The sequence below is a fragment of the Lissotriton vulgaris genome, chromosome 11 (assembly GCF_964263255.1).
Source record: "Lissotriton vulgaris chromosome 11, aLisVul1.2, whole genome shotgun sequence".
Taxonomy (NCBI): Eukaryota; Metazoa; Chordata; class Amphibia; order Caudata; family Salamandridae; genus Lissotriton; species Lissotriton vulgaris.
The window spans coordinates 775,509,890-775,534,209 of record NC_141699.1 but is presented as its reverse complement, the minus strand read 5'-3'; the positions used below and the strand labels follow the sequence as shown (position 1 = coordinate 775,534,209).

Genomic DNA, 24,320 nt, shown 5'->3' with positions numbered 1-24,320 from the left:
GCTGGGGCCCGCGAGAAAGAGTGTGGTTCAGCAAGTCCTTAAAATGAAACACATGAGGCCAGAGATTAGGGGCCATATTATCAAGGAACAGCGATAACATTATCTCCGCTTTAGCCGCATGAAATTGCCACTAAAGTGGCGATAAGGGGGCGATAAATTGCCCTTGTAAATTTCCATAGAAGTCCAGGTTCTGATTTGAACCTGGGCTTCTATGGGAATTCACAAGGGCATATTATCAAGTCCATTATCGCCTCTTTAGTTTCCTGTCGCTAAAGCAACGATAATGTTTTCGCCGTTCTTTGATAATATAGTCCTACATTATTAGCTATGGGTAAATCGCTTGCATGCACCTGTGCACCCAGGGTGCTGCACCCCAGCCCCTTCCCCCGCTCTGTGCTCAATTGTAGTTCTTACACACTGATGCGTTACTGCTCACCTGCCACCACCGGTGTGTCCGACGACGTGTTGGTGCAAGCTCCGAGTCCGGGGTACGTTTGTACGGTAGACCAGGTCTCCGGTCGGGGACGGCGTCTTGATACCACAATAGAAGGTGTCAGAAGGCCCAGGGCATAATTGCGGGGTCAGCTCCTACTCCCCCCTTCTTGAGGCAATCAATTGAATGTCTAAAAAGGGAGCAGTAATTTAATGCTGGAAACGTCTGGAGGTAAATGAAGGTTTATTTCAAGCTTGATAGAAAACAGGAGTTGAGTGCACCCTTCATTTTTGAAGTACGATCTACCAACTGTTAGTGGTAATCGTGGTTCAAAGAGGAGTTGGAGTGATCGAGAATTCACAAGGTTAAATAATAATACGTTATACGAAGGTTTATATAGAAAGGAACAGAGCGCATGCTAGAAGCATAATGTGCGTGTGTAATGCAGTGGCGGTTGCCTGTGTGTATGTACACTTAGTAACAAGCTGACTACAGTGCCCTAAAAGCCAATGCCATGTGTCAGTAGGGCAGCGCTGCCCGCTGGCTCAGGCCTGCAGTATGGTACAGCAGGCCCTTAAAATGAGACAGATGTGACTGAATGAGGACAGAGATCACATCATTATGCACAGCAACATTGCTTTTTCGCACATGCGCACTCAGGGTGATGCACCCCACCCCTCCCGCAGCATCGCGCTCAACAGGTGTCTGTAGGGCAGCGCTGCCCACAGGCTCAGGCCTACAGTATGGTAGAGCAGGTCCTTAAAATAAGACAGAGATGTGACTGAATGAGGTAAGAGATCACATCATTACACACGGCAACATCGCTTATTCGCATGTGCGCACTCAGGCTGATGCATCCCACCCCTCCCTCAGCACTGCGCTCAAGAGGTGTCTGTAGGGCAGCGCTGCCACTGGCTCAGGCCTACAGTACGGTCCAGCAGGTCTTTAAAATGAAACAGAGATGAGACTGAATCAGGTCAGAGATCACATCATTACGAACAGCAACATCGTTTGTTCGCACCTGTGCAGCCAGGGTGAAGCACCCCTCCCGTCCCGCTGCACCATGCTCAATTCGAGGCCCTGAGCACCCAGGCCGTTCTGCTTATCTGCTGTCATTGTTGTGTGAGCAAACACTACGGGCAGCAGTGCTCACAATTAAGGCGGAGTGATGATTACAGGATGGTGTACACCTCATGGATCCCTTTTGTAGACGACGGGCAGGAGGGCTCACAATTTAGAGCCCGTGTTGATTGCCAGGATAGTATACACCTCATGGATCCCTTTTTTTTATTGCGCATTGTGATATGCGAGGTGGATGCAGCCCTATCACCTGAGGCAGTGTGGAAGAAGAGGGACGTGCATCGCCGTGGTTATCCTATTTATACGTACGCAAAGTGGGCTGGGCTTGCTTACGCCTGACCAGTATAGGGGTGTGAATAAGTATTCTGGGGACCTGGGCGTTCTTCAGTTCCAGTCTGGCCAGGAAGTGTACTTATGTGTGTTTCTTTTGTAGTTTTGACCTCGCAGAGTGTGCAATTTAGATTAGTGTAGCATGTGTCGGGAGGGCGGAAACTATCGTTAATGAGACGGTGTTTCAAAAGATTGAATGGTGAACATTACATGTTGTCAAGGTTGTGGATATGCGCAGAGACGCATGTCAATGGTGTGCAGTATTATTGAAAGTGTTGCTATGGCGAAGCGTACACATGTGAATGTGGTCGGATGGAGGGAGGATCAGCAGTGAGGCTATGTCATACACAGTGATAACACTCATTACAGTCAAGGAATACATGTCAAATGTGAATCTGAAAGTCTCACATATAACACATTAGTATATTGGTAAAGCCTGACGTATACAGCAAAAGAAATCTACACATTGCTGTTTTACTGTTTGTCACATGTGATCTAGGATATGCACTCTGCTCGTGGCTCCTAATACTTCTTAGAGCCACGAATACCCAGGCCGAAAGGGAGCACAATAATGTGCACACACACACACACACCAGGGGCATCGTGTAACACATTTTGTTTTTTAATGGAGCGTTTGAGATGCATGGCAATCACACATGGAAGGCTAACGTACAGATTATGAATATTGATCAAAATGATCGTTACATGTTGTGTGTAGTATAAGATATGTGTTCACAGCAAAAAACTTTTCAAAAAAGCTCTCTAACCAGAAAAGGTGTCTCTCATTAAACGTTGTAGAGAGAATAAGTAAAATGGGAGGGGTCTTCCAACTGTTACAATGGGAAATGTTATGAAGCAATCAAATGCTTTTTATTTTAAGGTCACATGGCAATTGAGCACAGAGAGTGCAAGGAGGCCACACCCAACGTGATTTTGACAATATATATTTATCATAATGTAAGTTTATTACAGTTAGAAATATATAAATGTTTGAAATATTTTAGATTATCGCTTGCTCTCATAGACTGTTTAAAGTTATTTAGATCTACTTTTGGGACAAAAAAAAAAGAGGGAATGGCATACCTGGTGCAACACCCTACGTCTATGACTAACACAGGGCCTGGCACCGTCTACTTGTCGCATACGTAACGCGCAGCGGGCACGACCCCATACGTACATGACGTAACAATAGCCAGCCTGAATATGTCAATTTCCGGTGGACATCAGCACTAAATTTCCAGCAGCAGTTTAAGGGATTGTCTGGGTCTGGGATTACCCATGAGAGGGTCCTCATTAACCGCCAGCCTCGTTGCAAGGTTTCCTGATCAAGATGCTTAATTTTCTGACTGTTTAAGATACCCCTCTAGAAACTCAAGCGTGGTCATGCGCCACAATATAACTGGGTCCTTTTGAGTGCAAAATTAGCCCAAGTCCTCCAGAGAGGGTAAGGCAGCAAAGCTATTTCATATGTTTACATAAAAAAATTGAGCTCCTCCTTATGGCCAAAGGGACAGTTAAGGCAATTCTCACAATTCAGAGGTCTGAAGGTCTATATAAAAATAGTTTAAGGGCACGGACTGAATTGAACCCTGTGCTGGTTTCCGGCTATGTAAACAAAGTAAAAGAGATGTCATAATAGAAGGTGATTTCATATTTACAATTACAAAGGCGCCGAGTGTTTCCTTTTTGGAAGTATCAATCCAGGGAGTTCTTCTGACCATAAGAACGTCTGCTGAACGGTATTTTGACCATCTAGAAATAAAGTTTAACCAATAACTTTGTCCTGTTTTTAAGAGCAGAGTCATTTTCCTTTGCTGTTGGCGGTAGAATTGGAACGTCCTTCAGGGCTATTATATATGATGTACACTCTGGGGGATGACACGTTTTAGCTCTTGGTTCCTCGTTGGCATTTACATCCCTCATTACATCAGGGTTTGGGATTACCATTACAGGATTAGGACAGCTAGCCTCCTGGGACGTGACACGCCCTCCATCAGCCTGTCGAGGGGCAGATGATGGCTCGTGAAATTAAAGGATTTGCTTAGATTCATTGAAAAATACAATGGTGTGGGACAGGTGCCTTTTAACTCACCTAACTTATTGCTATTTTTACTTCATTTGCCAGAGATCTCTGTATAGAATTCTAAAAGCACGTCCTCCATCCTGTCAACACATCTTGTAAAATGAGTTATCACACGAGATTCCAAATTTGACATTTCCTTCAAGGATAATTGCTTCTCATTCCTTATTTGTTTCTTTCCAGTGTCTGTGCACTCCCTAGTTTTGTTTATTGATGAGAAGCTCGGTTCCCTGTCCCCTCCTCTGAACCGGGCACAATCCCTTTTTTTCCTTTTCAAAGATGGGCGTAAAATAAGTTACATTTGAAAGGTCTCGCCCGAGACTAAACTTCCTGCAGTGTTTGCCAATTGTGCCATGGGTATGCAGAACTGATTATTGCTCACAATATCCTTAATACCATTGGATTTCTCTCCCCTATTTCCCCCTGCAATTACGGTACTTTGGGGTTCATAGGCCGGAATGGATGATCATTTTTTGACTAGGTCAATCCTTCCCTCAATGGAAATCAAATTCCGGGGCACGAGTCGGGGGTACACGGGGGTACACGGCGTCCACCCACTATTTTTACAGGGTGGACGCCGTCCACCCTGCCAGGAAGTTGGGCCCCACAGAATTATGTTGAATATCAGACAACGGGACATGTTCAACAGCTCCTGCACGTTGTCTGCTTTCCATTCCCAGCAGCATCGTGCAGGCTGGGGGGGTCGGGTGTCGGGGGGGGGGGGGGGGGGTCGGGGGTTCACTCCCAGCTGTGCTAAAGATAAAGGCAGAAGTTAAGGGGCCATCAGGCCTCCTTTTGATTGAGTCTCTGACTGAAGGCGGACTGGAACCTCACACTTAAATGCAAGGGAGAGAAAACAAAAGCACAGCTTGTTATCTCTTCACAAGTAATTAAGAGATGCCTGATTTTTACTTTGTCCAGTCCCTGTATATAAGTGCATGCACTGTAAGACTGTCAGATGTGTGTGTCTGTCCCAGTAGTTACACAAATAACAATTTAAATAGCACTATTTTATTTCTTTAATAGCGCCACTCATCCCAATACAGTGTTAGAGTGCTTTACATAACATACACATTATCCATTCATAATAACTCGTGTAAGTGTTCAAATCAATGTTCAAGATATGTTACATGAGACATTCAGGGTTGCAAGGTGTAGGAGTCAAATGCCCTTCATAGCTCACTGTGGTCTACTAGAAGGAATACAATTCATGAACTGCAAGTAACAAAATGATCTCTGTGATCAAAGCAGTAATCCACTTACCTATCTACATAAAATAAAAATCTGTGATTCGCATGTTACATGATTTGCTTTGCAGGAGACAACTTTTTGTAGAACATATTTTATTGCATTTTCAGTTAGCATATGTTATAACATACACATATCAGCGCAGTAGTGCATAATTAAGTGGCACATTTATGTTCACCACATTGTATAAGATGCACACCATGTGTGTTGCGATATCATGAATAACAAACCTGAAGTGGGTAACAACAAAATAGAGGTTCAACAATCCCCAAATGCCCCCCCCCCCCGCCCCAAGAACAGTTTGCGCTTATGTTTTGCAGGAGACAAATTAATCTTCTACTTATTTGATTCAAATTTGGGACTACACAAAACAATGATTTCTCCAACAAATGTGTTAACCTCCAGAGTTATCTCACCATTATTATTATTCCCTGCGATGTATTGGGCACCTCTGCAGCAGATGCCTTAACCCCATAAAATATTTTAAAATGCAGTCTTTGCAACCAATTAAGCAGAACAGATCTTCTACCATGCTTTTCCTTGTTGCCGATTTCTTTGTGGCAGGGTTTAAAAAAAATGTATTAGTTGAGGGCCAGATTTTGCACCAGGATTGCGCCACTTTTTGTGAAACAACCCCGACCCCAAATCTCATTTGTTAATTATCATAATGCACTTAAATGTACTCATTTTAAAAAATATATCTTTATTGATTTTTTTTGTTTTATTGTTCCATACTATAATTGTTCCCCTTTACATTACATATTGCATGATTGTACATATTAGCCAACAAGAAATCAATTTACAGATTTATTCGATACAATCATAGAATCTCAGTGTGTAGATTATTATCATACATTACAGTGGCCTAGTTATTTTGTGTCTTAACTCCCATATGTGAAATCAACAAATGGCAAACCATATAATGTCATGATTACTTGTTCACAGTTCCGCAACACTGTGTTTAGCATACAGTGTTAAATAGGAACTCCATGCATCTATATCGTTGATTATAAACAATATATGTATACATAACGTAAACATCATCAGAAGATGCACTGGAAACCAATGAATAGTCACTTTGATCCCTAACCGCAAGGCTTTATAATGGAACGGAATGAGCGAAGGTGGGGGTTCACCAATAAGATATTCATGTTCCAATAAACATCTCCTAACAACCTATTTAAAACAAAAAGATAAAGGGGCTGTCATTAATTTATAAATTGTAATACTCTTCGCTGCCTATGCATAGGGCCGTGTATCACTATCCCCATTGTGGGGAGCGTATCAGGGCAAGACACAAACCTATCAGAATTTCTGAGGGGCTGTAGAATGTTGGTGTGCCACCTGACAGGCAAAAGGGGCATGGGGTCTACCACATCAAATGACAACTACGCTACAATGTCTAATTCCCTTCCGTTAATATCGCATCTCCTATGGACTAGGGCCGCCAGCATGGATATTATGTGTTCATCTGGTGGGTGGCATCCGCATCGTCAGCACTTTTGTTGGTAAACGCTGAGAGTATAGTGTCCCAGCATTACGCTATGGGGAACTTGCGTAGCCCTGCAGTTTCCTCCCTGTGTAGTGCTGTGCTCTCTGCTTAGGCCCAATTCATAAGAGATCGTTTCCAGCTGATCAGCTCAGGAGGGTCTGAGTGTTTCCACTGTTCAGTAAGCAGGCGCTTCGCAATTATCAATCCCAAATCTTTAAATCGCAATGCTACTTTGTTTCTTCTGGTCCTTGCGTAAAGTCTCAATATACAAACCTCCCATGATAGTGGCAAAGGTGTGTCTGTGCGGAGCGCTAGGGATGTGGTGACCTCGTGCCAATAGGTTTGAAGGGAAGCACAGGACCACAACACATGTAGCAGGTCTGCATAAGGCTGCCTACGGCATGGGCACACGGAAGTGATAATGTTGAAATATCTGTTGATTTTATCGGGGGAGAGATACACCCTATGTAAGATGTAAGTTTGTATTAATTTGATTCTGGAATTTCTTGGTATATAACTGGGGCAGGCCAAGATATTGGTCCATTCCTTGTCTGTCCATGGTTGTCCATGGTCTGCCTCCCTGCGGGCATGGAGGGATGTCATTGGTTTCAATGTATGTGTCATCAAGGCCGTCACCAGCCAATGTAATATGTGTAACCCCGCTCCCATAACGTATAAATATTGTATTAATGAATGCATTGAGGGCTCAGTCGTTAAGTCTCCCCAAAGAGCCAACAGTGCTCGCACCAAGGAGGTGTGTAGTAAGAATTGTCCTACAGGCAAGTCTGTATCATCCGTCAGAGCCTCGAACGTTAACAGTGTACCATTTCTATATAAGTCTCCTGGAGTGTCCATGCCTGCCGCATGTCAATGTGTGAGAGCCTCCTCAGCAGTACCCGCCCTCCCTCTCGGTGTCCCTAGGAGTGGTATTATTGGGGTGTATGGAAGAGTTGCGCGAGAGAGATGTAGACTTCTTCTGTAGCATCTATATGCTAACCCTAAATGTAGCTGGGATGGTCTTGGGGCCTTTGCCGCAGGGTGAAACAGATGACATATTTGAGTATGAGTCCATGGCTGTTGTGAGGTTGCCGTGTCGTCTAAACTGCTGCCATTCAGCCATTTCGTTACCCATTGCAACTGAGCAGCTGTATAGTACACCTCCATGTTGGGAACTGCTAACCTCCCCTGACTGGCAGGTGCATATAATTTCCAAAGCGCCACACGTGACCTGCCTTTATTCCATATGAAGTCTCGGTATATGCTCTCCAAGTCACTGAATATTTTGGATGGGACATGGACCAAAAGGTTTGAAAAATAATTTAACAGCTTGGGAAGAACTATCATCTTCAGTAGTGTGATCCAGCTCATAACATTCAACTGGAGTGTTTTCCAAAACTGTACTTAGGCACGCACCGCTGAGATCGCCCTCATTAAGTTTCCGTCCAGCAAATCTTCTGGTGACCAATAAATAAATAAGCCTAGGTATCGGAAGGTGGTAGGATACCACGGGAGGCGTGAATCGTTGATACACACGTCCGTCTATTCCATGCGCGCATCAAAGGGGTATACTCCAGACTTAGCCCAGTTAACCCGGAGGCCCGACATCTCCTCAAAAGTCTTCCACACGCCCTCTATAGATGCGGGGAGGTCACTTATATCTCGGACGTATAATAATAAATCATCAACGTACAGTGACACTGCATGAGTCCCGTCTCCTAGTGGTATGCCCCAGTGTTCTCCACCGCTGCGGAGCAGCATCGCCAGCGGTTCCATGGCTAAGGCAAAGAGCAGCGGGACCTCGGGCAACCCTGGCTTGTGCCCCGCCGTACTTTAACAGAATATGATATGAGCCTGCCTGTACGAATCCGGATGGTAGGGCGTTGATACAACAACTGGATCATACTGAGATAATGGTCCCCGAGCTCATACTTTTCGAGCACAGACACCAGGTAGGGCCATTCCAAAGAATCAAAGGCCTTTTCCAGATCTAGTACCAGGCAACTGGAGCAAGGCCATCTATGGAGGGCATATTGTTGTACTTGAAAAAACCGACGGAGATTCATTGAGGTGTTCCTGGTCGGTATGAAACCGTTCTGGTTCGGATGCACCAACGTTTTTACCAACGGTGAGTGCCGCCTAGCCAGCAATTACGCACATTTTTTATAGTCAGTGTTGAGTAGCGCCATAGGTTGATAGGACCCCAGGGACTCAGGGTTTTTGTCAGGTTTCAGGAGAGAGACCAATAATGCCTCAAGTGTAGATGGATACGTCTTCAGCAATTGTTGCACCAAAATACACGCATACGCTTTATAAAATTCATCTGGTAAGCCATCCGGTTCCGGCGACTTCCCATTGGATAAGGAGCATATGCTCTCTCGTATTACCTGCCCAGTGAGCGACGTATTCAGACCTTTTATCTGTGCAGGCGTGGGATGCACTAATTCCATCCACTCTAGGTAAGACTGCAACTCCAAGGGCATGGCTTGTGTTCGCGATTTGTAGAGGCCCTGATAATGGGCCACAACCGTGGCATGAATGTCACGTTGCGTATAGACTATGGTTCCTAAAGCCGCTTGCACCGATGTGATAGGGGACAGCGACTCTTCTTGACGGATGAGCCAAGTTAACAGCTTATCCGCTTTATCCCCCATATGGTGTGTCCATACAGAGTGTGCAGCATAGTTGAGGCATCGCACGCTCTCTAGTAATTGTGCATGTTTCTCTCTCGAATGATTCAGCTGTCCCCGGGGCCCATCGACCTCTTCTGTTTCGCGATCCCCCAGCTGCCTCTCTAATACAGTAAGATCTTTTTCCAGCTGTACTCTGATGCCGGCCTGTGTCCCCAAGCAGTGACTCCTGACTACTACTTTGAGGGCATCTCACTCCACCAACAGTGATGAGGCAGTGCCCGCATTATCATCAAAACACTGGGCCACACTGGTGGCCAGAGAGTATCTGGATAATGCATCTAGTAGCACATCTGGTTGTAACCGCCACATGGGGATTGGCGGCATCTCCTCCTCCCAACCCACCTCAACAATGTGCGAATTATGATCGGAGTGTGTCCGCCCCATATAAGTTGATCTTACAATGCACAGGAGAAGATCGTTTGATACCATGAATCGGTCAAGGCGTACGTGAAGTCCATGTGCCCCAGAATAATAGGAATACACCTTGTCATGCGGGTTATGGTGTCGCCATGCATCTGACAGGTGCCAATGTGTCGCCCAGTGATTTAATGCCCTTGCCGCGGTGTGTGTGGACGTGCCAGACAGGGGGGGAAAGATCTATCCAATGATACATCTAATACACTGTTATAGTCACCTCCCAGTATCAAGGGAATGTCGTGCCATCCTGCCAATTTAAGGGAGACCATATCCAGGAAGGCTGCCTGTTCTATGTTCATCGCATAGAGAGAAGCCAATAATATATGCCTCCCATCCAAAGTACCCTTAACTTTGACATACCTGCCTTCTGTGCCAATAAGGGAGTCTACCACTCGAAAAAGGGTTCCTGGTTTTACCCACACCAACACCCCTCGTGCAAACGCCGAGTAACCTGTCGCATATAGTTGACCCCTCCAGCGCCTACGTAGCCTCTGTAGCTCTGACTTGTGCAAGTATGTTTCCTGCAACAGTGCTATTTGGACATGGTGTCGCTTCAAATATGAATAAATAAGGTACCGACGTGACGGAGTATGGATTCACCTCACGTTCCAGGTAATGAACTTGATGGGTGTCATATTATTGATAGATTAATCGTGCACGCAAGCGTGCCAGGTCCATCTGCAAAAGGGGGAAAGTGGAGTGTGTATATTGTGGGCCCCAAGGTACCTCGCTCCGCTCCCAAGTGCGACACATTAATCTCAACACAGCCCACGAAGCATGACATGACAAGCCAAAATAAAAATATAATAATCAACAACAATGAATAATAAAAGAAACATTCCATACAAATCAGTGTATATCTGACATAGGCACAAAAAAGAAAAAATACCAAAAGGGCGAATATGCAACAGGCAATCGTCCAAACCATATGTGGAAATACCAAACTATCTAAATCAGCGGGGGTGCCCTGTGCCCTCTAATTTGAATGCAGTGAGGGGAAAGAAATAAAGACTCCCCAAGACGAAAAGACGAAGAAAGACTTACCCGGGGCTCCCCTGTCACTGACCAGTCATGGCTCATACTATCCTAAATCTATCAGAGAGAAAAAAAATGGGGGGGCTTACGATCACTCCCAAATAACCCACTAATAAGGACATCTATAACAATTGAATGCGAAATCTCAGGACCACTATACATCATGTGAGGAGTGCTGCTATCTTGACACGAACATACCAACCCCAAAATTGACAACCATAGAATAAAGTAAACAATAATATTGCTCCTTCACATCGAATAGCTCAAATCAATATACAGTATATAAACATATACTTTCATGCATAATCATGAGTCACAATGTAGTCCAGTTAGCTAGAGGCGGCAGTGTTCATCAGACAATATTATCAGCTGTCTGAGGGGTGACATCTGGCTGTTCAAACGAGTCCTGCGTAATGAGAGGATCATCTGACGATTCATCAGTATCTACCTCGCTGGCTTGATCCTGCAGGCTGGAGATAGATATATTGTCCTCCATCTGCGTTCCGCTGATGCATGCTACTGCCTGTAGAGCACCCTGTTGTCGCTGTAATACTTGTTCCAAATCTGGGCTAGCTTTTGAGAAATCTCTGGGTTCCATTGCCTCCTTCCCCTGGAGCGGCGACAACGTGATGCCTCACTGGGTGGCTTACTGCGCTCTCGGCCAGTTTCGGACGCAGTTCCCGATGGAGAGTACCTGTCAAGCAATCTTCAGCCTCCTCAGATGTGGTAAAAAAGTGCGCCTTCCCATTTGCTACTACTCTCAGGCATGCTGGGAATAATAAAGAATACTTTAAATTGATTTGCCTGAGGCGTTTCTTCACCACCATGTACGAGTACCTCTGCTTTTGCACTTGAAAGGTATAATGAGGGAAGAACATCACTTTGCGGTTATCCACTTGGATGCTGTGCAGTTTCCTCGTTTCCTGTAAGATCGTGTCTCTATCCCTATAGTTCAATAGTCGGATCAGTAGAGGCCTGAGGTTAGATCCTGTCGGCAAAGGATGAGCCAGCACCCGCTGCGCCCTTTCCAAAACAAAATGCTGGGAGAGAGTTCCTTCCGGCAGGAGGGCATGCAGCCAGGATACCACATGCTCCATAGGATTCCTCTCCTCTGTTCCTTCCGGCAGACCCATCACTCGCACATTGTAGCGACGGGCCCGCCCTTCCACGTCCTCCGCCCTGTCTTCAAAGAAGTCCACCCTGTTGAGGGGTTGTTGGATATGTTTTTCTGCTTCCGTCACTCGAGGAGTCACCTCCGCCACTGTGACCTTGAGTGCATCGGTACAGTCTGTTAATTTGCAATGATCGGCATGTAGCAGTGTAAGATCTATTACTGCTTTGTCAATTTTGCTTTCCAGGGCGTTGCGGTGTGGTTCAGGGTTTTCCCCAGCTTTTCAAAAGCGGCCAGTACCACATCCAGCTTGCAAGACATATTGGCTTGCGATTCCGCTTCCGCCATCTTTCTCGTGTTTGTGGAGGTGGGACCGATGCTTCAGGCACGTTTATGGTAGTTGCCTACCCTGCGACATCGATCTTGGGCTGACGGTGATCTGGAGTTGATACTGCACTGTCCAATATCCAATATTGTTGACGTTGTAAAGGAAGGTCGTCTCACCACTTCTCGGAGATTACATCTAGTTGAGGCATGTGTCTCCTATGTCCCCAAGCCTGATCCTCTCTTCTAAAGCCAGAGGCCAAAGAAAAGCCAGTCCTCCGGTAGAACCAAGCCGCTAGGGTGTCGCTCTGCCAAGTACCAGGATCTGCTCCAGGCACATATGTAGCTGGGACTAGAGTACAACCGCTCCTCCGATGCCAAGGTAGCCCCAAGTCTTTCAGGCAGGTCGGCAGATGATAGCCTGGCCACAGAGGTTATATTCTAGGCTTTAGGTGTGCCATCAGGCACTCAACCACTTCAAGGCCACCCCCAGGACATAGGCTCCCGCCTCACCGGCGTCACAAAATGCATCCAGTAAAAGAATACAATGCCAGGCTACTAGGGGACTTCACTGGTCCAAAGAACACCTCGGTCCTGCAGTCTCAGCCCAATTGTATGTTTCTGGCTTGGGGGCTAATCCAGTGGGGCCTAGCCTGATCACAGCGCCAGTCGCCAGCACACAACCCGTCCAAGGTGCAGTAAGAGCCTTGTGCAGACTACCTGTCCAAAGGCTGCCATGCACTCAGGGGGCAGCCAGATCGTTTCCAGCAGCTAGAAACCGGACATTAGGGCCGCAAGTGTATTTCAGGAATAGTGGGACGATGGCAGGCCAGAGAGCGTCCCCTATGCCACGGTCAGCAGAAATAGACGCAGAAGCCGCAACCTCCGGATCGTGGTGGCTCATAAGGTGAACTCTTGTCCCAGCAGCGCAGGATGATTAGGTAGTGACCCCCGCGCGTAGATCCGTAGATGGGGTCTGCCGGTGTACTGCGTTAGAGCCCAGGGCGCATCATGAGCAACGCACCTTGTACTCACTGAGGTGCAACGGGGCTCCGATCACATGCAGCGACGTCTTCCCTGCCGAACTGCTCCACACAATCGGGGCCTTGTGGGCGGAGCTCGACCCCGGGCTTTCCTGATTGTCCTCCCTAGCCTGCAGCGGGCTGGCCCGGCCCGCCACACAGCCGAAGGCCTCAGGGCAGCAGACAGTCACTGATTCAGACATGGCTTGCCTCAGAGCTTCATGGGGTTCCCAGATGCCTTGCCGATAGTTTCCATCTGTCTCGGATAATTATTCTCTGAGTAATGAAGTCAGAACAGGGAGCCCTTGGTGGAGCTCTACCCTAGCACGACTGCTGCCATTGCTGGCTAAGCCACGCCCCCACTTAAATGTACACATGATACACCTGATAAACATATGTGTGAGATCTTAGTATCTGATGTCACTTCTTGAGATGTTACTTCCAGTGAGGTCCATTTCTGTGATGCCACGTGGAATGGCACGCTTCATGACATCATATGCTGTGAGGGCGTGTCATGATCTCACTTGCATACTGCCTAACTTGGTCAGTCCCCCCACTTCTTTTTATAGGACTTGTGCCTTGTAATTTCCTAATTTATGCCTTCCATGACTGTCCTTGGTAGACTCTCCAGTGGGTAGTTAACTTTCCTCTTACCCAGCATACCATCAGGAGTCAGTGTATTCAGGCCAGAAAACCACTAAACAAAGAGAGTGAGCCCAGCCTGGCCTAATCTGGCGGTGGGCAGGTGCAGACAGGCTTACCTTTGGCCTGGTCTTCGGCCTGTGACGAGTTTACGGGCCGTGTGAGCCCCATGTCCTGTGTGCCAGTGGGCTGGAACAGGCTGGTCCTGAAAGTCAATTTTTTTTAGGAAAAACGGGCTGCATTAAAAAACAGTACTTTGTGTTAGAAAGCCATTACAGACACAGTGGTCTGCTCAGAACAGCAGGTCACCATGGCCACCAATCACAGCGAGTTGCAATTTTCGACCTACCTTTTTTTGATTATTGATGTAGACTGGATTGTGAACCACTATGGTACTGAATTTTGGGAACGAATCTATTTGTACAATGGGCGATTTTTTAAATTTCGCACTTGTTGGAAAAATACGGGTCTCAATTTGCTACACGTTTCTTATATCTAGCCATATTTCTTCCAGTTAGTCACTAAGAAAACAATGTATTTGGCTCCTTTGCCTTAATAAGGTCCAATTTATTTGAGAAGGTTATTTAGCTTGTTTATAAATTCAGGGCCTTTTAACCATCAAATCAACATTTGTGTGACAGTTTAAATTGTACAGATTTTCCTTTAGCTTGTAAATACTATTGCGTGCTTCTTTTCGTTCTAAAAAGGCCCTTGGCCAAATAAATTAATGTGTTTCGGTTAATCCTTAGCAGTTTTAACAAACATTAACAGAACAGTGTGTCTATTAGAGTTAACGCCGAAAGATATTCTAATTTAATTGTTTATTTAAGATTGCATAACATGGTGTCTCAGTAAATGGTTGCTCAGACTTCTTTGTTTGAGTATCTTTAATTTATTACAAAACTGAATGTGTTGAGCTAAAGGAAAATTGCCTAACAACACACTTTGTAGCGCGCTCTGGAGATTGGCCTGACCACAATGTAATCAGCTGGGTGTAGGGCACGTGAAATAACAATAGTTATCAGTTGTATCAAAAAGTCCGCTAATCAATGCAACTTGCAGATCAATGTCAGCTGCTGTACAACCATTCGAGTGAACTAAGATAACATTATTTCATGAATACATTTAAATCCTATTATAATAAAAAATAAATGTTATTCAAACCGTTTCCAAGTTGGGGTAACACCGTAGACATTTGGGCTTGAACTTGGCCTGCTAAGGTAACAATGATACTTTTATATTAGAGTCACGGATTAACAGAGCTGAGATTTTCTCATAGTTGAACTTTAGTTTTCCCATAATAACAGTAGTTGCAGGTAAAGACCCAATATTGAACTTCAAATTAGAATTCCCTTAACAAACACACACGCGTGCACCCCCCCACACACTATTGCACCCCCCCCCTCAAAAAAACACACACTTACTTCAGTACTGGGGTTTGTGCACCAATATTTTGGTTTGCCAATGTTTTTTCTTCATTCTTAATGTTTTAGTCACACTTATATGCATAAATGATGTCTTTAGAATGCAGTTCTTCCCACAATAAACATTATTTCTTCCTGTGATATTAAATGTAAAAATGGTTACTGAATTTTTGTCTAAGTACACCTGTCTGTTGTATTGTATTGTATTGTATTGTATATTGGATTGTATAGCGCCTTATCACCCAGGGGTCTCTAAGCGCTGTTTGGAAGCGGGTGGTTAGTTTTGTTAACATTTTTTGCGATGGTTAATTATTTATATTGCAATCACGTTTAGACAGTAGCTTGCTCTGTTTTTTTTCTTTTTATGTACTTGCAATACAAAAATAAAACAAATGAACTATTCACATCAACTCGCACAGGAGGACCTTCTGAGTTTGCCAATGCTTGTTTACTGATTGCAGGCAAGCAACTACTGCAGAAGAAATGTGCTTGCTAATTCGATTTCAGACACACTGCATGTATTTTCTAAATTCTGCCTGTCATACAACAAGTGATTTACTTTCAAAGACCTCATTTTAGTGTCGAGCGCAATGTTTGTCATTAGTAACTAACAGTTCAACTGTTCATTAAACAATTTCCTGTCGCCCATGATTCCACCTATGTGGTGCAGTTCCTCTGAAGGATAGGGCCTCATTATTTGTGGTTTCTCTTTTTCCCGCTTGCATCATAGTTTGTTTATTGTAAATAACGTTGGGGGGGTCCACGCTGTTGTATATATAGTGTCTCATGTTCGCTTTGTTCATGAATGTTTGTGTTAATGAGAATATTTAAGAATGACTGCATGACAACATGGATGTACGTTGTTACAACGCATGCTTTTACAACGCATGCCTTTACAACGCAAGATTTTCAACGCAATTCGTTACAACGACTTGCATTGGTGGGGTGCTGGATAGTGAATAGTTTAATTTACTATTCCAACTCCAGTCCCCGTGGATAGTAGGGAAGGTGTTAAATAGTAAATTAAACTATTACCTATCCTACAGAGCCCCCCAGCGCAATTCGTTGTAATGACTTGCGTTGAAAAACCTGCGTTGTAAAGGCACAGCGTGGTTAAAGTTGCGTCGTAAAGGATGTTTCTTTGACAACATTCATACAGTAACACTTTTTCCTTTCAAACTCTCCAGGCAGTATTTTAATTCATTCATTCCAATTGCAATGTTTGTTTCCACGGGCCTCCTGTTTCGCTAGCAGTGTTTCATTCAGAATCAAAGTGTCTGGCACAGTTAGCCGCTGACGTTTCTTCGTTTTCTTGACTGTGACACCAATCTATGTTTTTTTTTCTTTTTTTGCCAGTGGAAACATATTGATTAACATGTTTAATTTCATTTTTTGTATTTCTATGGGTAATTTGGCAAGTCTTTCTTTGTGATATGACTTTCTTGAACCTCTTCTGTAGTCAATTTCTCTGTTTTACACAGCCAATGAAAATCATGCCTGATTTACAACCATATATCATTATTTTTTTTAAAGTACTTGTTTAAACATTTTCAGTTACATGCTAGGATGGGGGTTATTTACCATAAATGGTACAGATAACAGATGATAAAAGAGCAACAGGAATAGAAGTTAGAATTGAACAGAAATTAAGCATATTTAGGACTGTAATGTCCAGGGTTTATTTAGGCTTGGAGGCTGAGCAACATGGCGGCTCCGCTCTAATTTCCGAATTTTGTGTCCACATTATTGGAGTACTCTTGAAGTCTCAGTGATGGCAACCCTTTTATATGGTGAATTGTGCTTCATGCCATTTCACTATTGCCACATACTGTCTATGTTTTATCCAATTGCTTGGGTCTGTCCTTACTTATATACCGGCAATAAGATTAACCTAGTTTGTCAGGATGTCACGGTGATGTGGAAGATTTCCTGATTCCCTTGTCTCCTTTTGCCTTGGAGTTTGATCTACCCATTTTGCCATAGTTTGCCTCACCTCTTAGGGATTTCCCTGCTCTTGATTTAAAGAGGTGGGCTTTGTACTTTTGCTCTTCCTTTTTCTTTCTCTTTTCCTGTGGTAAGCTTAACTCAGAGGCAATGTGTAAAGTATTTGTGCAACACTTTAAACAGTAACACAGTGAAAACACACCACAAGTGGAGTCCTCAACAGAACTAGAAAAAGAGAGTCGTTTTTAATAAATAAAACAAGACCAAAACAACAATAAGCTAATTAGTAGAACAGGAAATATAAAATGTTAAAGAGTTTAGTCAATATAGCGCCAAAAGTCATAAAGTGCCTACTGTGGATATCTGGTCGCACAGGACCGGGATAAAGTCACAATTTCTGGCTGACCGCGATGGAGTGAAAGACTAATGCAGGGACTCAATGAGGCCTGCTGAAAGGAGAACCTTCAATCCTGGTTTGCAGAGAGTTTGTGAGGATCTACGTTGAAGATGTGCTGCGCAGGGCAGCCAAAGCGATGCCTCTGTTCTGAGACCTGGCGATGCTGCAGTGCATTGTTCTGTGCCACCATCGAAGATTCTTTTGACCGGGGCTTGCCGTGCAGGCAGGGTGATGCGTTGATTATGTGGAGCTGTGAAGCTGCATGGTGAAGTACGTTGTCATTGTCGAGGCCGCTGTCGATGAGTGATGTGAGGGAGGGCCTGTGCTAAGGATGCATTGCATAGTCTGCGATGCAGGTCTTTTGCAGTGGTTCCATGTAGTTGCATGATGCTTCAAATCTGCTCAGGGTTGCCCATTATAGCAGAGAACATGCATCATTTTTGGTGGTGCCACAGAAGCTGGCAGAGCACCTTAGGCCCACTTTCAATGGTCCAGGACTGGAGTTGCACCACTTGACAGGGTAAAATAACAGATGACAGAGTTCAGGTGCAGTAGCAACATTGTTGGAGCCTTTTGTCTCTGAGACTGAAGTCAGGGGGCCATCCAACTAGCCCTTGGAGTCACTCTGGGGTTCTGGGTTCAAGACATGCAGGTTCAATCCTTCTAACCCAGGCAAATGGGAAGCAGAAGCTGCTCAACACAGCAAATCAGCATCACAACTGTCCACCAGGGCAGCAGTCTGGCAGATTGGCAGTCCTTCTGCAGCTCAGCATTCCCTTTTCCTGGCAGACTATCCACAGGTCCAGAAGTGTACTGAAGTGGTAGTGTTATACCCAGTTGTACCTTTGAAGTGGGGGAGAAGCTTCTAGAGGTTCCTCTTTAAGTCCCCAGGCTTCCTGCCTCCCCTGTCCTGGCTTCAGATTAACTACAGGATGCAACACTTTGTGTGGAGGCAGGATACAGCCTATTAAGGTATAGGTGGGGCTGTACCCAGATCTTTTCTCCCATCCCACCAGTGATGGTCTTTCCAGGCACAGCTAAGCTCCCTATTGTGTGTAGCAGTCTAGGAGGAATAAACAACGCCCAATTGCTAACTACACCCAGTCATGCGACCCAGGGAAGGCTACAGGCACTTAATAGCTAAGACAGGAAAATGCCAAGTTTCTAAAAATTTTATTTTCAAAAGTGCAATTTAAAAACCTACTTCACCATACGTTAGGATTTTCATTACAATTCGAAAAACACCAAAATTATCTGATTACCTGTTCCCATTTAAAAATTACAGCTTATTAAATGCAATAAGGTTACTCCAATGTCAGTCTCTGAGAGAGATAGACCTTGCAGTAGTGAAAAACAAATGTAAGAGTTTATCACTACCAAAACATGTAAAAATTAAAGTGACATGTCCTACATTTTAAAAAGAATGCACCCTGACCTTTGAGCTGTCCTGTGCCTACCCTGGGGGTCCTTGAATATATTAGAAAGGAAGGTTTGACCCTGGCAAAAAGATTTTTGGGCCAGGTCACAATGGCAGTTTTAAACGGCACACAAAGGCTGACATGGCAGGCCTGAGACATGTTCAAAGGGCTACTTAAGTGGGTAGCACAGTCAGTGCTGCAGGCTCACTAGTAGCATTTACTTTACAGGCCCTGGGCACATGTAGTGCCACCTTATTAAGTTCTTAGAAGTAAATTAAATTTGCCATTTGGGGATACGTCAATATTACATGTTTTAAGGAGGGAGCACATGCATTTTACCTCTTGATAAAGTGGTGCAAGTGTGCAAGTCCTAGGACCAGCAAAAACAAGATCAGCAAAAATTGAGGCGGAAGGCATAACATTTGGTGGAATACCATGCTAAGGTCTAACATGTACAGAAAGGGTTGTCTTTTGTCCCCTCTTCTTTTTCTGTTAGCCATTGATCCTTTAAGACATGCAATGAATGTCTCCTCTGATATTAACAGTTTCTGGCTAAAAGAAACCTGTTTTAAAACAGCTGCGTATGTGGATGACATTTTGATCTTTTCAGGGACTCCAGGCGCAGCTATCCCAGCTTTTTAAAAATATTATTTCAGTTTTTAATCTCTTTCTCAGGCTACTCCTCAAACAGGGACAAGACCAAAGCTCTCCCACTCAATGTTCATTGTCTCCCCTCCTGCGTGGTTCGCTCAAGCCTCTCTTGGCAATCGAACTGTCTAAAATATTTGGGAATATGGTTCAATCATAATCTTTTGAATGCCCTAGTCTACAATGTACAAGAAATGCTCAATAAAATCATAGAATTACTAATTGCTTGGTCATCTAAATTTATTTAATCGAGTGGTAGATTAGAGTAATTGAAAACGGTGATTGCACCTTTGGTGAATTTTCCAACTAGTATATTCCCTCTAAGACTCTCCTATCTGTTCTTCTCCTCCCTCGATAAAATGTTCCCCGAATTTCTGTGTAACAATAAAAAAATCTAAAATCTCCCTTGAGAATCTTAGATTGGATTTTAGTGAAGGTGGTTGTAAACTACATAACTGGTTTGATCAAATGGCCTTTTGGCTACACCAGGCTCTTGTTGGCTTGCAAGCTTCCCCCAGGTGTCCCCCCACAGGCTAATCATTGAGCACCACCCTCGCCACGCTTTTTCTCAGATGGGGCTACTCACAATGTCCACTTTTTCCTTGGCACATTCTTATTGTATCATTTTTGATACCTTGATGCCTTAAAAGTGTTTGAAAAACATCTTTCTGGCGACTTCTCCAAATTCACTCACATGTTCCTGTGGAATAATAAAAAAGATGGACTGCCTTTTTCTGCCAAAAAAAGTCATATTTGGGCAACAAAAGGTATTACTCTGATCTGTGACCTTGGCTCAGATACAGAATCACTCTCATTCACATCTCTATAAAACAAATTTTCTCTTCCTGACTTAAACTTTTAGAAGTTTTAAATATAAATGCAAAAATATCTAAATGAGGCTCTTTTCAGCCACCAGACCCTAAAAATGCTTTGTCTACATGCCTCCAATCAGGACATTTTTCCTCGAAGGTTTATCAATTGTTATGCACCTCCTCCATCATTTCTCCCCTCCCGATCCAATCCAAATGGAATACTCACTACCAGAATTGTGCCTCCACTTCTCTTTAGCTCCCATCATGGAATGAAATATCTTCTCTTCTATTTTGAAACAAATTAATTCCATTGTTAATTCAAACAATATTTTTTTATATCTCATCACCTTTACTGGACCCCTGTCAAATTATACATCTTACATCTCCTGGACTCAGACACTTTTTGTCCAGTAAATAGAGACGAGTTAATTTAGAACATATGTTTTTCAAATGTGAATTGCTATTCTCTATTCTGGGAAGACATTCAGACCCAACTGCACAACATTTTCCATGTAAACATTGCTCTTGATTTTGCCATGAGACTTCTAGGTGCTTATGCTTCTGATAATACACTCTCGTTGTCAGAATTAGATTTGGCCCTCCTTGACTATCAGCATTAAGGTTATCCTCATTGATTGGAAAGCATTTAATCATGTGTCTCATCAAACTTGGTGGGTTTAGGTCACTTATCTCAGGAGTACTCACTCTACACAAATGATGGTGATCGGTAATCCCAGAGTGTTGCAGAAATTGTGGAGTTTACTCTACTCCTTTATTAAACATTCTACACATATCTCAAACAGTGTGACTTTAATGGGTCGGTAGAGTCATTTATACCTTGTAGCTTGTTTTCTTGTCTTCTCATTCTTTCCTTTCGTCTTTCTGTTTCTCTTTTTCACCTTCACTGCTCTGCCACTTATCTTTGTCTCTTTATGGCGTGGGGTTATTAAGGTGGATCCAGTCATATGACTGAAATTGCTCGCCATTTTGTCACAGCACAGATGTTTCTATAATTTAATCATTAATACTTGATATATTTGCCTGACATGTGGCAAATTAATGTTTGCTTGCCTTTGCTGGATTGACCACAAGTTGTCACTTTGTCACTTTTGATGTTCTCCTTGCTAATTCATGTATATCTCATGCCTCTCTAGTCTGGCGCATAGTACTCTCTAACTTTATGAAAATCATTCAAAAAAGTGTTTTGAAAGAAGAAAAAAATAATTTTAATGTTCAGGGCTGGAGCAGGGGTAAAGGAAAACAAATAATAGAGGTATACAGACTAGGCATAGGAATAGGTGTGTATCTTTAATGGCTTAAGAAGGTAAATTGGGAGTGTTAGGTTCTGATATTTACTCCTTCGTTAAGAGTGCTAAAGGTAGTATCCCTGTGCCACCTCCAGCAAATAGTTGTGGATTGAGGATTCTGGATTGAAAGTACTGGGACAGAGAGCCTAGGCCGGTTTCACCAGGTGTGGATCTGTAACCAGTAAAACAGTGGATGAGGAGGGCTAGTGCATGTTACCAGCAAATTGAAGTAATCCTGACACTTGAAGAGAATTGTTTTAAATCCTTATTTAAATACACCTGGGGATATTTGAAAAAATAAACTGGGGCAAAAGAAGGCCTTTTCATAAATTACATTGAACTGACCTTGATAACGTAAAATGTCAGCTTTCATGGACACAGCTTGGAAGCGAAAAGAGGGTGAGCAAGCAGAAAAAGGCAAGTAAATGATGCTCCCTTCCTGGTATTACTTCAATTTGTCATCTACCATTTCTATTCTTAGTTCTTTTTTCTAAACAAACTCTGCACCTCTGAATAGAGTATTCAGAATAAAACAGCAGGCATTTCCAGATAATAAAACCTTCGATGTAATGTATTTTTTTCAGGAAATGAATGCTCCTTCTTTTCGAGTTGAGAAGAATGAAGACGGAACAATGCACTTACATTATTACTCCGACAGAAGAGGCCTCTGCCATATTGTTCCAGGTACAATTGCAATAACCACGTTATTCTTTAAAAGTTATTCTTACACGTTCCTTACATCTTTCTTCTCTAATCCTTAATGGGAAGCCAAAGGAGGTTTAGCAGATACATTTCGTTATCAATACTTAAATTTGCACCTTCATTTGTAAGTTTGACTAGATATTTTGCTGCATTGAACTATTGAGACTTTTAAAAGGTATCATTTAAATTGACTACATTTGCTAAAAAGAAATCTAAAACTTTTTTTAAATATCTATCAGTCAGAATAGTAAGGAAAATACAATATGAAAGAATCTCCTGTGAGGAGGCAACACATTCTACATGCATCAGTTTCAAGTTTGCCCTAAACTAAGTTTAATTAAAAGAGTCAACCCAAATGTGAGAAATATACCCTCCTTTGACAAGAATGAATTCATGACAGCAAATGTACTTTTTGAAATACCCAGTCTTAACAGGACAGGGTTATCCCTTTTCAGGACCTTTTGCCCTGGAGAACTATTTATCAAGAACATAGTATGGCTCGTAGGGGCTGTTTTTCCATTAGGGCTCTGGGGCTGTGCTCCTCTGAAATTCTTACACATTTACCACAAAACTACTAAATAGATAAATTTATTTAGAAATACAATCATATCTTTAAACAAATCAATGTATTTAAGTCTGGACTGTCTGTCCCAGAATGCCGCCCCACCTTCGCTTTGAAGCAGAAGATGGAAGGTATGCAATAAATCAACTTTCTGCAATGTGACGCATGATGCAGGGCTTTTCTTTCTAAAGCCCTTCATTGCCATTGTAGTCCATGGTGGTATCCACTGTAGGCCAGTGACGCTGTCAGTGTCACAGTTTCAGGTGTCGGAGTCTGCATCCCTGTGTGAGGACAGATGCCTGTCATTCACAGGCATAGATCATACCCTTTCCAATTCGTCACACAGTATAACTGGATGCAAGCATGAGTTATTTGGAACCTTGTCCTCTGTAATGGTAAGTGTTATAATGCTAATGTTCTGTTATGTAGATTGTGCTTTGACCCTTGGTTATGCTAACCTCCTCTACTGCAACACCTGAGGCCTTGGCTGCAGGTCTCTGTAGCCATTAGATACAAATCTGGTTTATTGAATTTCAATAATACAAACAGGAAAAGTGCAAGCAAAGCTCACGCTAGGAAAGAAAAGTAACACTAAGTGACCCCACTACCCTATCTCAGGATCAGTCCGGTTCCCTCACCTGGGATTCTGACTCCGTCAAGCGTAGCAAACGGAGGCATCGGGACAGGTCAGCTCTTGAAATTCTGCCAGAAGAAGAGCAATGTATGGGCACCAAAACTCTCTATCAGAATATCCCTGGTTAGTCAGAGTGTGAGTCAATTTCTCCATCCCTAATATGTGGCAAATTCTATGTAAACACCCGGTGTGGGAAGGAAGTGTCTCTGTATCCCAGTGAGTGAGGATATTTTGAAGGGCTGCACTTGGCATAAGGCCTATTTGTTCCCCCCTGGGGAACTTGAGAGGGAAGGTAAGTGCATTCTGTAGGCCTAGAATAACATAAGTGAGTAATCTGGGTATTTGCATGTCAAATTGGGCATCAATGTCTCTCAATACCGTGTCTCAATACCGTGTAAGCTTTGGGCAGCCCCAAAGAAAATAGAGCTGGATCTCTGGGGACCCACAGCCTCTCCAGCAGTCCACACTACGAGTGGGGTTACCCCTATGAGGCCTGACTGCGGTGAGGTACCGGTACGTAGCAATTTAAGTCACTGTATCAATACTAGCAGTGTTCTGAGGCACATGC

The 24,320-nt window shown here is 43.7% G+C and overlaps 1 protein-coding gene across 1 annotated transcript in view; it reads left to right on the top strand.

Moving 5' to 3' along the window:
- LOC147683486 (guanylate cyclase soluble subunit beta-2-like) overlaps positions 1-24,320 on the top strand; it is a 350,021-nt gene that overhangs the window by 37,844 nt on the left and 287,857 nt on the right. Inside the window, exon 3 of the mRNA XM_086944858.1 lies at positions 22,439-22,538. Coding sequence (XP_086800984.1) covers positions 22,439-22,538 — 100 coding nt within the window. The remainder of the gene's footprint in view (positions 1-22,438; positions 22,539-24,320) is intronic.